This window comes from Nelumbo nucifera, chromosome 7 (assembly GCF_055504915.1).
Source record: "Nelumbo nucifera cultivar China Antique chromosome 7, China Antique-T2T, whole genome shotgun sequence".
In the NCBI taxonomy this organism is placed as follows: Eukaryota; Viridiplantae; Streptophyta; class Magnoliopsida; order Proteales; family Nelumbonaceae; genus Nelumbo; species Nelumbo nucifera.
Window position 1 is genome coordinate 34,103,938 of NC_142655.1, and position 16,910 is coordinate 34,120,847.

Sequence of the window (16,910 nt, forward strand, 5' to 3'; positions counted from 1 at the left end):
ACTCACTTATTTTCCTTCAACATTTTACATGAAGATCAAAAACTTTTGTAGAAAGTATAGTCACAGTGTTCAAGTCAAATATTTTCTGACCTATGCTTGCCTAAACTAAGGTGAGGCACTGTTGATGAAGTTGATGTGATTGCGAATAAACACATAGCCAGACTAGGGTTCAGTTGCATATTATCTTTCTCTGTCCTCTTTTTGTTTGTGGTAGTTATTCAACTCCTTCATTAATTTTGTGTTGTCCAAACATTTTTTGCCAGGTAATTTGGAGAATTTGCTGCGATGTGTTGATCAAATTGAAGAGGAACGCATCAAAAAGGTTCAGCAATCATCTCTTATCAATAGAACGTTTTGTTTTCTTCTGGTCGAAGAGAAAAATAACTTTTTGTTTTCTACCAAAAGAAGATGTATTACAATGGATATCAATCATATTATTCCTTTTCAATAGTTTTTGTGGGATAGGAATATAAAATTAGAATTGGGTAAAACTAAAGTTAGTTAACCTTGAAATTACAGAAAATGTCAACTATCTTTTTGTGGATTAAATTTGGATTCTATGGGCTTCATAGAGCTGATTTGGACCAGCTAAGAAAGTGAAGCTTTTGTAACACCAACTTCCCATAGGTCAAGGCATCCCTCTTACTTTCCCAATTGAAGCTCCAGTAGTATTCCAACTCCTTCCACATTGAAGGGCAGAATATTGGGAGATTCTTATCACCTTGAAGACACAAAGGTGAATTCAACATTGAGTTGATAAACATGTCCAAAGTGTCTCTGCACTCTGCTCAGCATATTTGGACTGGGCTTGATCCCAATTTGAAAATCTTGTTGTCTGTTTTAACCCAAATAGACTTTTCTCTGTGGTATAGTCATAGTTGTCAAGGCAACACCTAGGCATGACAAGACACCCTTTGAGGCTCGCCTTGCCTAATTGCCAAGCAGTTTTGTATTATGTGTTATAAAATACTTTTTTATTCTTTATTTTTTGACATTATAATTATAAAATAGGCACTATTAAACTAAAATATTCATTTTGTGTGTTTATATACTAATTTGTTTTTATTATTTTCTTATTTGTTAGGATTTAATCAATACAGACATTGCTAAATGCTGTAGTGAACCCTCAAAGACTTTAAAACCTGAACCAATAAGTAAGGAAGAACTTAAAATTTTGTCTAATCAACACATTTTCTACTTCTACTACTACTATTTCTTTTCTTCTATTCCTATAACAAAAGTAAGGGTTCAGCCCCTATAGTTTTTGAATTTTCTTTTCCTTCTTTTTTTCTTCTCATGAATATGTTGATTTTCTATACTTAACATTAACTCTATACTTTTCTTATGAAAATTATGAATAATTATTAAGGAAATATGGCTATGGTACCTAGGATCTATGTTTTCTATATAAAAAAATCCATCGCCTTGGCGACGCCTAGGTGCCCGCCTAGGCGACACGGCGTCCCCCTGATGCCCAGCCTCGCCTTGGTGCCTTGAAAACTATGGGTATAGTGTGGATGGTGTGTCTCTGCACTAGTTCCTTCATTTTACCAGTCAAATGCCCCAGTTTCCGTCATTCCAAAAAACAATCATAGAGATTTTGCACTCTGTTAAATAATTCAGTCCAGCTAGAGGTGTAATAGAGATCTAAAAATTCATGTTCACAGCACTGCCACCAATTTAGATTTAACTCTGTTAATACCAGACATGGCAGAATCATCAGTAACCATGATTGCCTTCTAGAGAATCTAGACCTTTCTCTCAGCAATCCAGATGGGTAATAGAAAGCAATAACAATATACCCCCAATCAATTATACTCACTGTTCTATGGCAACTATATAAAGCGAGGATGTTGCCATCATAAGAATATGCTCAGATGAGCCAAAAAAGGGAATTTGTCAGATCTGTGCTAGTCTAAACAGGCTCTAAATTGCTGCCACAAGCTAATCTTTGCATATATTGCCCTAGGAAACAACCAAAATACCTGTTGTCTGTTGGCATATGGAATGGACTCCGAAATGGTAAGAAGGATCATCTTCACTACCCAACTAACATAATGGGAGCTTTAAACCACTTTTTAAACAATCATTGTGTGGATCAGAAACTCACAAAGGGGGTTCATTTGTATGTGCAATCAGTCCAGCAGTGTTGGGACAATTTTGGCAATATCTGTTGTACTGAAAAGGTATGGTACTAGACAAACTTTAACCAATCAGAAGCCCACATGAATTTGGATGGATACTGGTTGATTAATTCCTTATTTTTAGGATACCATGCCTTTTTTGGTTCAGTGGTGGGACAAATTAATTAATAATGGTAGGTACATTTGACTGAATTAGCTCTATGAGGGTGCAAACCCATTTGACCTCCATTATCTCTTTGAGGGTGGTGAACCCATTTGTCCAAAAATAACCCTCCAAGGTGGTGAATCCCTTTGTAATTAGACCTGTTCATGGGCAGAGTAGCCCGGCATGCTTGCCCAGCCTGGCCCGGCCCATTCTTTATCTGACCTGAGCATGTTTGGAGGCCTGCATGCTCAGGCTCGAGCTATAAGTATCATGCCCAATTATTTTATGGGCCAGGCTTGGACTTCATAAATAAGCCTGGCCCAATAATATTGTATGCAATAAAAATATATGTTAATATTATATTACTAATATTTTACTGTTACTTCCTATTCAGACTGAGAACAATTCCTTAGATGCCCTTAATAGGGCCCCCAACACTTAAAGAACTAATAAAATAAACAAAAGGAGGCCCATAACTAAAAGAACATAAACTTAAAACATAACTTCAAAGAAATAAAACCACTAAGGCCCATTTTTACTACACTCCCCCTCAAGCTGAGCAGAGATATCAATCATGCCAGCTTGCTTTCATAATGTTGAAGCTTTGCCTTTGGAACTCCCTTAGTCAGGAAATCTACTAGTTGCTCTTTTGGTGCAATGAAGGGAAGGCACACCTCTCCTGTGGTCATTCTTTCCCATATAAAGTGTCTGTCTACCTCAATGTGCTTAGTTCTACATGCTGAACTGGGTTGTGAGCAATGTTAGTAGCAGCTTGGTTATCACAATATAGCATCAGTGGCTTGTCACATGAGACACCCATATCATCAAGGAGAGATCTAAGCCATAATAACTTAAAAAGCCCATGGGCCATAGCCCTATATTTTGCTTCAGCTGAAGATCTAGCAACCACTGTCTGCTTTTTACTCTTTTAAGAAACAATATTCCCAACTACCATAGCACAATAGCTTGATGTGGACATCCTATCATCAACATTACCTGTTCAATTAGCATTTGTATATGCCTCTACCTTCATATGACTATGTTTCGCGAACACCCTTCCCAGGAGTTCCTTAAGATAATACAGTACAAATGAAAGCAAACTGCATTTAATCCACCTCAACACCTGGCACCTCCAGTAGATCTTTGCACTCTTCATAAGGTGATAAAATAACTGTGCAGTTCAGATTCAGATTCCTCAGTAACTCCTCTGCTACTTTCCCCCAATCTTTTGGTGGTCTATTTAATTCCACAACAAGTCTCTTCTTCCAATCCTCCTCCAGTGCAGTGAAGATCAGCCTACCTTCACAACAAGTCTCCTCTACCAATGCTTCGAATTCCCCTACTATCTAAAAATTATAAAAAATTAGCACTTTAAAAATTCAATTTTGACTTATTTGTTCCTGTATTATAGAGCCTTGGGATTACTTCAGCATTTGGACTAGAAGTAGACATTATAACAATTATATCTAGGATTTCCTATGGGCTTACAGCATAGTTCATTGAAATTATAAAAAGGCCACTACAAGCCAAATAAATAAGAGAAAATTTAAGAACTCTCTTACTATATAGCCAACTCTAGAAAAAAACTAAACTATCCTTAACTAGATCTAATGGATACTAAAACAATGGTCAGGCCCTACATAAAAATGCAATAACAAAAATACCAATGCTATTTATAAATTAAAGAACATAAATAAACTGACAGAACTGTTAGTCTATGGAACTTATGATCCATGCCCTAACTTCTCAAAGATGTCTAAGGGATATTATGATCCCATGTCTCTATCAATTACATCCAGAATCAATAAAAATTTATCTCCAAATGAGGCTTTTATTGACATCTTCAAATCCCAGATGAGCCAACAGCATCAATGTTGAAATGACCAATATGAACTACTCTACCAATATAATATCACATTCTCTTTTCATACTAATATTAATGTGAGCGGCCAATCTTCTATTATCCTTTTTTTCCTTTATTCCTACTCCCTAATATAATACCACCTTCTCTTGTCATATTAATATTTCCATCCTTATCATTTACCCGCCATAAATAGAAAAGAAAGAAAGAAAGAAGAGACAGAAGCAACAGTAGGAATAAGGACATCTCTAGGGCAATTATAATGATAAAATAGTAAATATATGGAATTTGATTGCTGAATGAAGCAAGTATGGCTGGGGTCCTAGTGTCCTGCATGAAGATTCATTTGCAGACACGATGTTATTGTGTTATATGTGAGCAGACATTCAAAACAAAATATGAGTTATATTTCAACAATCTTTAATAACATGTTTTCTTTTGGTAATAAGAATATAAATAGCTTTTAGTGAAAAGGAAAACATAAGGTCTATGATCAATATTGCTAATACAATCTTTAGTATCAACAAAGTTATACTTCAAACATGTACAACTATACAACTCAGATATCTTATACTTCTTATTTAGGAATGAGATTTATTTGCTCATATTATGTTTCTCTCATTTTGTATATATTAAACCTTGTTTATGTGTGTTATTTTTCAGTATTTTTAAGTTATTGATGTGTCATATTAACATAGATGTTCTGAAATTTGATTGGGTTCAATTGTATTTCATTCTTTGCTAACCTTTTCTGTTGTGGACTGTGCATTTTGGTTCTTCTCTGTTTTTTTTTTTTTGTTTTTTTTTTTACTTGTTATTGTTTTATCTTTTACAGGCCTTGATAGCAAATGCTGATCAAGCTTTGTTAAGCAAGAACTTGGTAATCTTCCTCAAGTTTTCCTTTTGCATCTCTTAATATTTGCAATCACATTGAATATTGACTACTATAAGGGTGAAATAGCTTGTTCCTTTATCCTTCATTCTTATTTCTGATAATCGACAAGTATTTATTTGGAAGAATAGATTAACAGTCCTTTTCATAATATTGAAAGTCTCCATGATAGAACCCTATAGTTTACATCTTAAAAACTTGAGAGGGGCTAACAAGATATTACAAGCACACACTATTTTTTATTGGTAAATATTATTTTATTACTGGTAAAATATATAGTATCTACAATGGTTTAGAAATGCATATGTTGAGATGGATGAGTGGAAAAACCATAAAGAATAGGTAATAAAATGAGGGAAAGTAGACTAAGATGGTTTGATCATGTGCAAAGACCATTTACAACACCCATAAGAAGAATTGATCTGTTTCAATTTGAAGGCAGTAGGGGCAGTCCAAAATGGATCGCCACTGAACAAAGCAGGATCCATTTTGGTCTGCCCCTAGAATGAGGGAAAGTAGACTAAGATGGTCTTATCATGTGCAAAGACCGTCTACAACACCCATAAGAAGAATTGTTCTGTTTCAATTTGAAAGCAGTAGAAGACCTAGGGGCAGACCAAAATGGATCGACACTGAACAAAACAGGATTCATGTAGCCAACCCCATATAGATGAGATAGTGTTTATATATAAAAATAGCGAAAAGAGGAGTATCTCATCTAGTGCACTTCTTACCTGTGAAAGTTTAATAAAACTTCAATTTATCGTTTTAAAATCTCGGAAGCTCAGGCCTTATAATTAGTATAATTCTCCCCCTTTCTTTTCTTCATGTTGGTTCGGCTGATATGTTGTTATTCTCTTGTCTGGGCTGGGTATTAGAGTCTCTAGTTAATGGGCCTTAGTAACTGGGCCTAATTGTATCTTGTGTTTTATTAGACTGGGTGTTCCATCACTAATCAGGGGCATCCTGGTCCTTTCATGTAAATTATGTATTGCTCTTATATTAGTGAACAGTGCCCATTCGAACACATCAGACTCTCCTCTCTTCTTTTTCCTCTTCTTCTTCTCAGCTCTCTCAACAGGTTCAGTTCGGCAAACATGGCATCAAAGCTCTAGGTCTGGTCGTAGAACACCTCTCTCGCCTGGTTACAGCAGCTGTCTTGCACTTCTCTCTCTATCTTGGTACTGCAAAGAAACCCTAGGTCTGGTCGTAAAACACAACAGAACCTATACCTAGGGTTTCCCTTGGTTGTAGGGCCCAAGGGGAGTTAGTCCCAGTAGCTGATGCCCTAAGAGATACATAGAGCAAGGTGTAGCCATTCGGCTAAGTGAGATCTGTGTAAAACAGATCTAGAAGAGAGCACTGATTTCAGCAGTTCTAGAGCAGTTCGTAGGTGAAGGTTAACCTGCGATAGCAGTGATTGGTGTGTGGTAGAAGCCACAACAGCTAGGTCAGGGTTGAGGCAACATTGGCCAAACACAACAGAGTTTATGTTTTTGGCTCGGCACTTCAACTGTAAGTGGCAGCTTGCGACAGCAGTGAGTGGAGCAGTACAGCAGAGTGGGAAGGGTATTACAGCCCTAAAACAGACCCTCAGGTCTGAGATTACAGTGCTGCAAGGTCCGGAAGTCTGAAGAGGTTTCACATAACCTGTGTGACAGTTTTGGTACTCTTGCAAGTCGGAGAAGATGTCTTCCATATCTGGGGAAGTTTCTTCTAGAGATATTAGGACTAGTGGGAGGTCTCCTAATCTGGAGAACCCTAATTTGCACAGCCTACAGATAATAAGTGTGTTACTTGATGAATACAACTTTAGGGAATGGTCTGTTTTGGCCATGCTCTTTATCACATCCCGGGATCTTACAGGCTATTTGGACGGGCAGAAGAAAGAACCCGAAATAGGGAGTGCTGAATATGCTGTTTGGAGAAGAGAGAATGCTACAGTCATGTCCTGGCTGCTTGCTTCAATGACTCCTAGGGTAGCTAGGACGGTTCAAAACTTCTCCACAGCTGCCAAGATATGGGAGAAGGTGTCTAAGACCTATGGGCAGAAAATGAATAATGCCCGAATCTATAGACTGAATCAAGATATTGCTGCCCTGAAGCAGGGAGACATGAATGTTGCTACATATTTGCTACATTAGAAGGATTGTGGGAAGAGCTGGATCACCACCTCATCATAGACTGGGAGAATGCCAGAGATAAGGAGAAACACAACAAACAAGTTGAAGAGGGTAGAGCATTCAAATTTTTGGCTGGTCTAGATCCGGTATATGAGAACATAAGGTCCCAAATTCTGGGAAGAGATGAGATGCCTCATCTACATCATGTCTACTATCTTGTGAGAACTGAAGAGGTGAGAAGAAAGGAGATGCAAGTTGATGCCCAGACTAAACCAATAGAGCAGTCTATAGAACATTCAACTCTCATTTCTACAAGCCAAAGGGGGAACAAGTTCTCTAACAAGAGACACCTGAGGTGTACTCACTGTGGGGGAGAAAAACATGTGAAAGAGAACTGTTGGGTTCTCTACCCTCATTTGAAACCAGCAGCATTGGGGAAAGAGAAGAAGCACTAGAAGGGCCATTCGGCAAGTGGGAACCTAGCAGCAAGTCACAGTGATGGAGGTTCTAAACACTCATCCAAAGTTGCTTCCTCTTCTTCGGGACAGACTACCAGTTCCCAAGGACATGGGCCTATGTATTTCACAACTGATGAGGTAGAGGTACTTAGCCAGGCACTGCCCCGCCTAAGGACAAATTCTCTTGCTTCCACCTCCCTTGCCAGATCAGGTATTGTTTCAGCCTTTAGTGCAACTAGTTCCATTGATCCAACCTCCTGGATTATTGATTCCGGTGCAACTGACCACATGACTCACATGTCTTCCTTATTCTCTTCCTATCATTTAATGTCTGGTCAAGACAAGATGAAGGTTGTTGATGGTTCCCTCTCTACCATTTTTGGGAAAGGAGTGGTTGACCTAAGCAAAGACATCTCCCTCAAAACTTACCAAGACCTTGAATTGTAGCATACCTTTTTTCCTACCCATTGTGTTTTTCAGGACAGTTTGACGAAGAGAACGATTGGGAGCGGTCATGAGCGAGGAGGCCTCTACTACCTGGATGCAAACATCAGTTCAGCCCTTCAAACATCTACTACTAGTGGTCAATCTAATGTGGAGTCATTATCTAAGCTGCACCTGTGGCATGCTAGACTAGGTCATTTACAGTTCTCGTCATTGGAAATGTTGTTTACAGAATTGTTTCAAGGTGTGTCAAGTCAAAAGTTAGTCTGTGAAGTCTGTCAATTATCAAAACAGTGTAGAACTGTGTACTCAACTTCTAGTAATGAAATTCAAGCACCTTTTGACTTAGTGCATTCTGATGTTTGGGGTCCTTCTCCCATTGTTTCTGTGGATGGCTATCGATACTTCATCAGTTTTATTGATCACTATTCTCAATGCACATGGATCTACTTATTAAAGACACGAGATGAAGTGTCGCGGGTAACCATGGCATTTTGCAAAATGATTGAAACACAATTTGGCAAGAAAATCAAGCAATTCAGGTCAGATAATGCTGCTGAATATTTCAAAAGATCCTTAGACTTGTTTATGGAGGATGCTGGAATGATTCACCAGTCATCTTGTGCTAGTACCCCCCAACAGAATGGGGTTGCTGAGCGCAAGAATAGACACTTATTGGAGACTGCACGAGGTTTATTATTTCAGCACAAGGTTCCAAAAGGCTATTGGTCTCAAGCAATCCTCACTGCATCATATCTGATAAACCGAATGCCATCTAAGGTCTTGGGAATGAAGACTCCATTTTCGGTTCTTTGCCCTCATCTCCCTGTTTTTTCGCTTCCACCGAGGGTCTTTGGGTGTGTATGTTTCATACATGTCAAGGATCCAAAGAAGACAAAACTGGATCCTCGAGCTACAAAGGGAATCTTCTTGGGTTATTCTCTTACTCAGAAGGGATACAAGTGTTATGATCTAGTCACCAAGAAAAGATATGTCACAAAAGATGTGGTGTTCATTGAGTCTCAATCCTACTTTCAATCTTCCTCGGATCCTCTTTAGGGAGAGACTAGTAGGATGGAAGAGGATCCTCCGGTTGATTCTTCTATTCCCCATTTCTTTGTGCCCCTCTCTGTCTCGGATCTTCCATCTTCTTCTCTTGATCCTCCTAGTTGTGGTATCCCAGGTGAATCTAGTGAGGCTCCCATTGGCCCAACTACTACTAGTGATGTGGAAATTGTTACTAAAGGCTCCAACAAGCAGCAGAAAGATATCAGAGTTACCTACAATAGAAGGAAGAAGAGCCCTCCAACTCATGACAACAACCAATTGGACTCGGATCAACCTGTCTTAGTAACTCAAGGTAATCCTATCAATTCCTCTGACTTGGATCTTCCTATTGCACTTCGTAAATCTACTCGTTCTTGTACTATCAGATACCCTATTGCGGATTTTGTGTCTTACTCACACTTGACCCCTAGTTATTATTCTTTTGTGTCTTGTCTCTCTTTTGTGCATGTTCCTACTAGGTACTCTGAGGCTGTGTCTGACCCAAGGTGGAAAGAGGCCATGAATGAAGAAATGAAGGCCTTGATGAAAGCAGGGACTTGGGAACTAGTAGATCTACCAGAAGGGAAAGGTATTGTTGGATGCAAGTGGGTGTTCACCGTGAAGCATAGGGAGGACGGGTCCATTGAAAGATACAAGGCTAGACTCGTGGCAAAGGGGTTTACTCAAAAGGAAGGAGTTGACTACAAAGAAACATTTGCTCCTGTAGAAAAACTCAACATTATCAGAGTCCTACTCTCATTAGTTGCAAACTTCTCGTGGGAGCTTCATCAGCTGGATGTGAAGAATGCTCTTTTAAATGGTGATCTACATGAGGAGGTATTCATGGATCCTCCACTAGGTTATGAATTTGGCAAAAAAGTGTGTAGACTGAGAAAGGCACTATATGGCCTTAAACAGTCCCCTCGTGCCTGGTTTGAGAAGTATGTGGAGCCATGAAGAAAGGTGGTTATACTCAAAGCAGGGCAGATCATACTCTATTTATAAAAGTAGAAAGCCTTATGTGCTGATTCGGCCAAGCTTCTTGTGAAAGGAAGAGGAGAAAGTTGGGGGTTTCAGCAATAGACAGAGGAAAGGGAAGAAAAGGAGAAGAAGGTTGACTAGGATAGTGATACATAACCCTAGCCGCCAGCCCCTCATTCTATTTATAATTAATTTAAATATGGGATATTACAAAGATGCCCCTAGTAGGGCGGCAACTCAACTAAGTACTTACAATTCTTTTAAAAATAAAAGACTAATGGGCCCAAGGCCCAACAACTTCTTAATTTAAAAGAAAACAAACTAAACATAAATCGACCCAACTTAAATCAGCCCACTCAACACTCCCCCTCAAGTTGGGAATAGATGTCACACATTCCCAACTTGCATAGATCATGTTCCAGCTTATTCTTCGCAACACCTTTTGTGAGAACATCAGCAAGCTGCAGATCAGAAGAAATGTATGGAAGACAAACTTCTCCAGAAGTTACCCTTTCTCTGATAAAATGTCTATCTACTTCAATGTGCTTAGTTCGGTCATGCTGGACTGGATTATGGGAAATATTGATTGCTGCCTGGTTATCGCAGTATAGCGTCATAGGTTCTTCTGCCTGTACACCGATTTCTTCTAACAGAGAACGGATCCAGAGAAGTTCTGAAACTCCATGTGCCATGGCCCTATATTCCGCTTCTGCACTTGATCTTGCCACAACTGTTTGTTTTTTACTCTTCCATGAGACTAGGTACCCCCAACTAGGGTGCATACTCCTGAAGTTGATCTTCTGTCATAAAGGCATCCTGCCCAATCCGCATCTGCATAGGTCTCTAGCTTCAGTTGTCCATGATCAGTAAACAATATGCCTCTGTCTGGATGTCCCTTCAAATATGCAAGGATCCTGTCAACTGCCTTCCAGTGCTGATCTCGTGGAGCATGCATGTATTGACTCACTACACTTACTGCATAGGAGATGTCCGGTCTTGTCATACACAAGTATAGTAGCCGACCCACAAGTCTTTGGTATCTCCCAAGGTCCTTCACTGGTTCACCTTCTGATGCACTGATTCTATGGTTCTGATCAATGGGGGTGCTAGCTGCCTTTGTTCCAAGCTTCCCTGTCTCTTGGAGAAGGTCCAAGACATACTTCCTTTGAGAGATAAAAATTCCATTTTTCGATCTTGCAACTTCGATGCCTAAGAAGTATCTTAGTTCTCCAAGATCCTTAATCTCAAATTCCTTATGCAGGTTCCTCTTCAAACTATCAATCTCACTCAGATCATTCCTAGTGACAACAATGTCATCCACATAAACAATTAGGATTGACACCAAAGATTCCCTGCGCTTCACAAACAAGGTGTGATCAGATTGAGTTTGAGTGTAGCCAAAAACAATCAGGGCCTTTCTGAATCTGTCAAACCATGCTCTGGGAGATTGTTTCAAGCCATATAGTGACTTCTTCAGCTTGCATACTTTCCCTTTTCAGCATTATCATAAAAACCAGCTGGAAGATCCATATACACCTCTTCTTGCAGATCCCCATTTAGGAAAGCATTCTTTACATCCAGTTGAAACAAGGGCCAACAGTATGAGGCAGAAAGAGAAAGGAGTATCTGAACAGAGGTCTGTGTGTACCCTTTTGCAACAAGTCTTGCCTTGTACCTCTCTATACTTCCATCTGCCTTATACTTTATTGTGTAAACCCATCTGCATCCAACTGTCTCCTTGCCTTCTGGTAGGTCCACAATCTCCCATGTCTGATTCTTAATAAAAGCCTCCATCTCTTCTTGCATAGCTGTCTTCCACTCAGGTTTGGAGAGAGCCTCACTAACACCCTTGGGTATAGACACTGAATCAAGAGAAGAGAGAAAAGCACGGTAGGAAGGAGAAAGTCCACTGTAGGATAAGTACTGTGAGATACAATGAGCAGTGCACTTTCTCTTCCCTTTTTTAAGAGCAATAGGAGATCAAGGTTATCTGTAACAGTGTTAGTAGGATCAATGGGAACTGGAATAGTGGGATCAAGAGGAATACCTGAATCTGTGTTAGCCAAATCTGGAGTCTCCAAGGGATCGATAGGAAGTGGTGTGAGTTCTGCTGTAGTGGAATCAATCGCCTTATGAAGTCTCTGCCGTGAGTAATGCTGTGAAATGGAACACAAAGGAGGTGGCAAGGTGGGTGACATCGGGTGGTGGTCAAGCATAGGTGTAGACACAGGAACTGGAACTGGGAGAGGGATAGACTGCTGACTTACTTCCCCAAAACACTCCCCCTGAGAAGGATCATTTGAGAAGTGCGTAGATTCAATAAAGGTAACATCCATAGTAACATATCGGTTCCCAGAGACTGGATCATAGCAGCGGTACCCTTTCTGATTCTCTGCATATCCAAGGAAAACACATTTCTTTGCCTTGGGATCAAGCTTTGAACGGTAAGGGCCAAGAATATGTGCAAAGCAGACACATCCAAACACCCTTAGAGGAATATGAAACATCTCCCCCTGAGGAAAGAGAAGGTTGAATGGGGTCCTGAATCCGAGTACCCGAGAGGGCACTCTGTTAATCAGATATACTGCCGTGAGAACTGCATCACCCCAAAAATGAACCAGAACTGTGGCTGTGATCATCATGCTTCTTGCCGTCTCAACGATGTGTCTGTTCTTCCTCTCTGCAACACCATTCTGCTGTGGACTATAGGAGCAATTGCTCTGATGGACAACACCATACTCCAACAGATATGAGGCAAGATGTCTCTCAAAATATTCCCTAGCATTGTCAGATTTGAACATCTTTATTCTTGTCCCAAACTGTGTTAGCACCATCTGGTGGAATTGCTTCACCAAGTACTTCATCCCGTGATTTCATCAGGTAAATCCAGGAATATCGAGAGAAATCATCCACAAACAGGAGAAAATAGCGATAGCCACCCATAGAGGGAACATGATAAGGGCTCCACACATCCGAATGAATAACATCAAAGGGAGAAGAACATCTTTTATTACTAGGTTTAAAAGAGTGTCTACAATGCTTTCCAAGTTCACAACGCTCACACTTCAAACTTGACAGACTCACAGACAAATAGTTTTGGAAACAAACAACTCAAAGAAGAAAAGGATAAATGACCCAGATGGTTGTGCCAAAGCATAATCTGACCCACAGATCTTGACTCACTATCTCTGCAAACATGATGGCTTTGGTGAAGAGGGAGAGCATTTAGGAGGTAGATTCCATTCACTTCACGACCACTCCCAATCGTCCTCTTTGAATCCAGATCCTGCAAAATACAGCGTCTAGGAGAAAAAATTACTGAGCAGTTCAGATTCTTAGTCAAACTACTAACAGATAACAAATTAGTGCTCAATCTAGGAACATAGAGGACAGAGGGTAAGCAAATAGAATCATTGATCTTGACAGATCCCTTCCCAGCAATAGGAACATGAGATCCATCAGCTGTGGAGACCCTATCTCTGCCAGAACAGAGCTAATAAGAAGAGAAAATAGTGGAGCAATGGGTCATATGCTCTGAGGCTTCAGAGTCTATAATCCAAGGAGATCTCTCCTTACTTGAAGCAGAAACATAGTTTGCAGTGACATGTGAACTACCTGTGTGGGCAAAGGAGGTAGAGTGGGCTCCACCTGTGCTACCTGTACCTTGTTGTCCCCTTACGGCTGAACTGGAACTAGCTGTATCCCTCTGATTCAGAAGTTACCCAAACCTCTCAAGCTTGGCCCTTACTGCAGTAGTTGCAACGGACTCCAAAGCAGCTATAGTAGGGGGGGCCGGAGTATCACCGATAACTGCCATGTGCACATTTCCCTTTCTTATTCTGCAATCTGGTTGGCACAAGATGTGGGTGAAGCTTCCAACAAGTGTCTCTTGTATGCTTAGGCTTCTTACAGTAGTCACAGACCAAGTCCCTTTTGTCTTCCTTTTTGTTTTCATTGCCATTATGTTTAGATTTCACAACACTTACCATAGCAGACTGATCAGAATTGAGATTTTTCATCATTACATCCCTCCTGCACTCCTCTCCTGACACAAAGGCATATGCTTGGGAGAGAGTGACACTGTCCCTAGAAAGAAGATGTTGTCGTGCAATGCCATACTCAGGGTTAAGGCCAGCAAGGAATTTGAACACCCTATACTTCTCTAAATGTCTTTGATAGGTAGCTGCATCCTTGGTGGTTTCCCAAGCAAAGGTCTCTAGATGGTCAATCTCCTGCCACAGGGTCATAAGGACTGAAAAATAGGCTGCAACAGATCTATCTCCCTGCCTTGTGGCAATAATTTGATTTCTTAGTTGATAAGCCCTAGCAACATTCTCCCTTTTTTAATAGGTTTCTGCAACCCCATCCCATATCTCCTTAGCAGTGTTTGCCGATAAAAAAATTTTACTTATATGTGGCAACATAGAATTACACAACCATGTCATTACCATATAATTTTCCTGCACTCATCGGCAGTTGCCAGTTTCGAGTTTCACCTCTTCACCAGTAATATACCCCAATTTTCCACGAGCCCCAATGGCCATCTTTGCAGATTGGGACCATTCCAAGTAGTTTGTACCATCCAACCTAACTGTAGTAATGGTCCTAGCTCCGAAGGGGTCTCCAGCACCTCCTCCCACTGGTTCTATTTCATTCCCGGGCTTATATTCAACTCTGTGTCCCTCCATGTGTCTCAAAAGAGGTACAGAAAACAACCAAAAAATGCAGCAAGAACAAACAAAGTACCTTCTAGAACCAACGACACTCCTTTGGTGTCCTGGACTTTCTTCTCACGAAAGATTCCTTTTCGGTGGGATGGGAGAAGAGAGAGAAAAAGCAACCGCCCTCTCTAGAAGCCTCCAAACCACATGGAACTTGAATCGCCCCTTACAAAAAACTCAGAGGAACCCTAAAAAATTAGGGCGCCCCTAACTAGGTCAAAATTGAAGAGTCCAACAAAATCAGGACTCTTCCCTGTTGGAAAACGTGGGGTTACTGGTTCAGATCTGAAAATAGAATTGTATATATTCCTAGGATTGTGGAAGGATTGATTTAGAAAGTTTTTTCTTTCTATTTCTTTCTTTCTATTTTTGTACTTTCTATTTTCTCTTCTTTCTATTTTTTCTTGTTTCTATTTTCTTTTCTTTCTATTTTTCTTTCTTTCTATTTATTGCAGCAGCTTACTGTATAAATATGCCCATTGGCAATAGAATGAAACATATCAGTATTCTACCATTCCAAAACATGGTATCAGAGCTCTAGGTTTGTCAACCTTGAGATTTTTTCGGCCTTCATTGCCAGTTTTTTGTGTTTTTCTCTTTTGGCCTTCAGTGTTGATTTGTAACCAGAAGTGTTCCTTTATTCTCCTTTCCTGCTGGCCTTATTTTTCCTCCATTAACAATGTTCGACATGACTGCAACAAGTGCTCCCGTCCAAACCGATGAAGGAGCAACAAATTCTCATCCACACACTGGTGATTTGCAGAATACTCAGGCAACATATAAACTGAATGGCCATAATTACTTGAAGTGGTCACAACTAGTGCGTACCTATTTGAAGGGAAAAGGAAAAATTAGTCACCTCCTTGGAATAGGACCAAGGTTGGGCGAGCCAAATTTTGATGCTTGGGACGAAGAGGACTCCATGATTATGTCATGGTTGTGGAGTTCAATGACACCCGAGATCAGTGATACTTGTATGTTTCTTCCCTCAGCAAAGGCTATTTGGGATGCTGTCCGACAAACCTATTCCAAAGCCCATGATGCTGCTCGTGTCTATGAGGTCAAAGTGAAGACTGTGGCGCCAAACAAAGGAGTAGGAGTGTTACAGAGTATGCAAATCTGCTGCAAAATTTATGGCATGAGCTTGATCATTATTGGGTTCTTGAGACAAAGTGCGCAGATGATGCTGTGATCTTGAAGAATTTTATTGAAAGAGATAGGGTGTATGATTTTTTGGTCGGACTGAATGCTGAATTTGATCAGGTCCGAATACAAATTCTTGGCAAAGAAGAAGTGCCTCCATGGAATGAAGTCATAGCCCTTGTCAGAGCTGAGGAAAGCCGCCATGGAATCATGCTTGAGCCTAAAGATCCTGAAGGCTCAGCCATGGTGGCAAGGGGAGGAAGTTACAATGGTTCAAGGGGTGAGAACAATCACAACTTGGCTCGTGACACAACCACCCGTGACTCTAACGATAACCTCTAGTGCACCTATTGCAAGAAGCCCAGACACACGAAAGATTGGTGCTGGAAACATCATGGGAAACCTCCCACATCCAGCAAGGAATGGGGAAATCGAGGAGTTTCAAAAGGAGTTCAATAGGCCCATAATGTCTCCACAACCCCGCAGCAAGAACACTCAAGTCAGGGACCATTTAATGATGAAGAAATTGCAAGGCTAAGGTGCTTCCTGAAATCCTTGAAACCAGGAAGTGGTTCTACCTCTCTTGCTCTATCAGGTGAGTCTTTATCTCTAGGATTACATGCCTCGGCTAGTGTTTTTCCATGGATTCTTGATTCTGGAGCTACTGACCACATGACACCCTCTTCACTACACTTTCTCACCTATACACCCTGTCCTAGTAATAGAAAAATTTCTGTTGCTGATGGTTCTTTCACCACAGTGGCAGGGATTGGGAATTTTGAAATTACTCCATCTCTATTACTTAAAAATGTGCTTCATGTTCCTAAGTTATCCACTAGCCTTATCTCTATACATAAACTCACCCAGGATGTGAACTGCAATGTTGTGTTCTTCCCTTCTTACTGTGTATTTCAGGACCAGGTCTCGGGGAAGAAGATTGGACTTGCTAAG

The 16,910-nt window shown here is 40.4% G+C and overlaps 1 protein-coding gene across 10 annotated transcripts in view; it reads left to right on the forward strand.

The window, feature by feature from the left end:
• Positions 1 to 16,910, forward strand: part of LOC104598309 (5'-3' exonuclease family protein) — a 102,097-nt gene that overhangs the window by 62,248 nt on the left and 22,939 nt on the right. For all 10 annotated transcript variants that reach the window (XR_735349.3, XM_010260318.3, XM_010260321.3 and 7 more), the window contains 2 exons: positions 264 to 322; positions 4,986 to 5,030. Coding sequence is in view for 9 of the 10 variants with exons in the window: in XM_010260318.3 (XP_010258620.1) it covers positions 264 to 322; positions 4,986 to 5,030 (104 nt within the window). In the remaining variant the exon portion in view is untranslated. The remainder of the gene's footprint in view (positions 1 to 263; positions 323 to 4,985; positions 5,031 to 16,910) is intronic.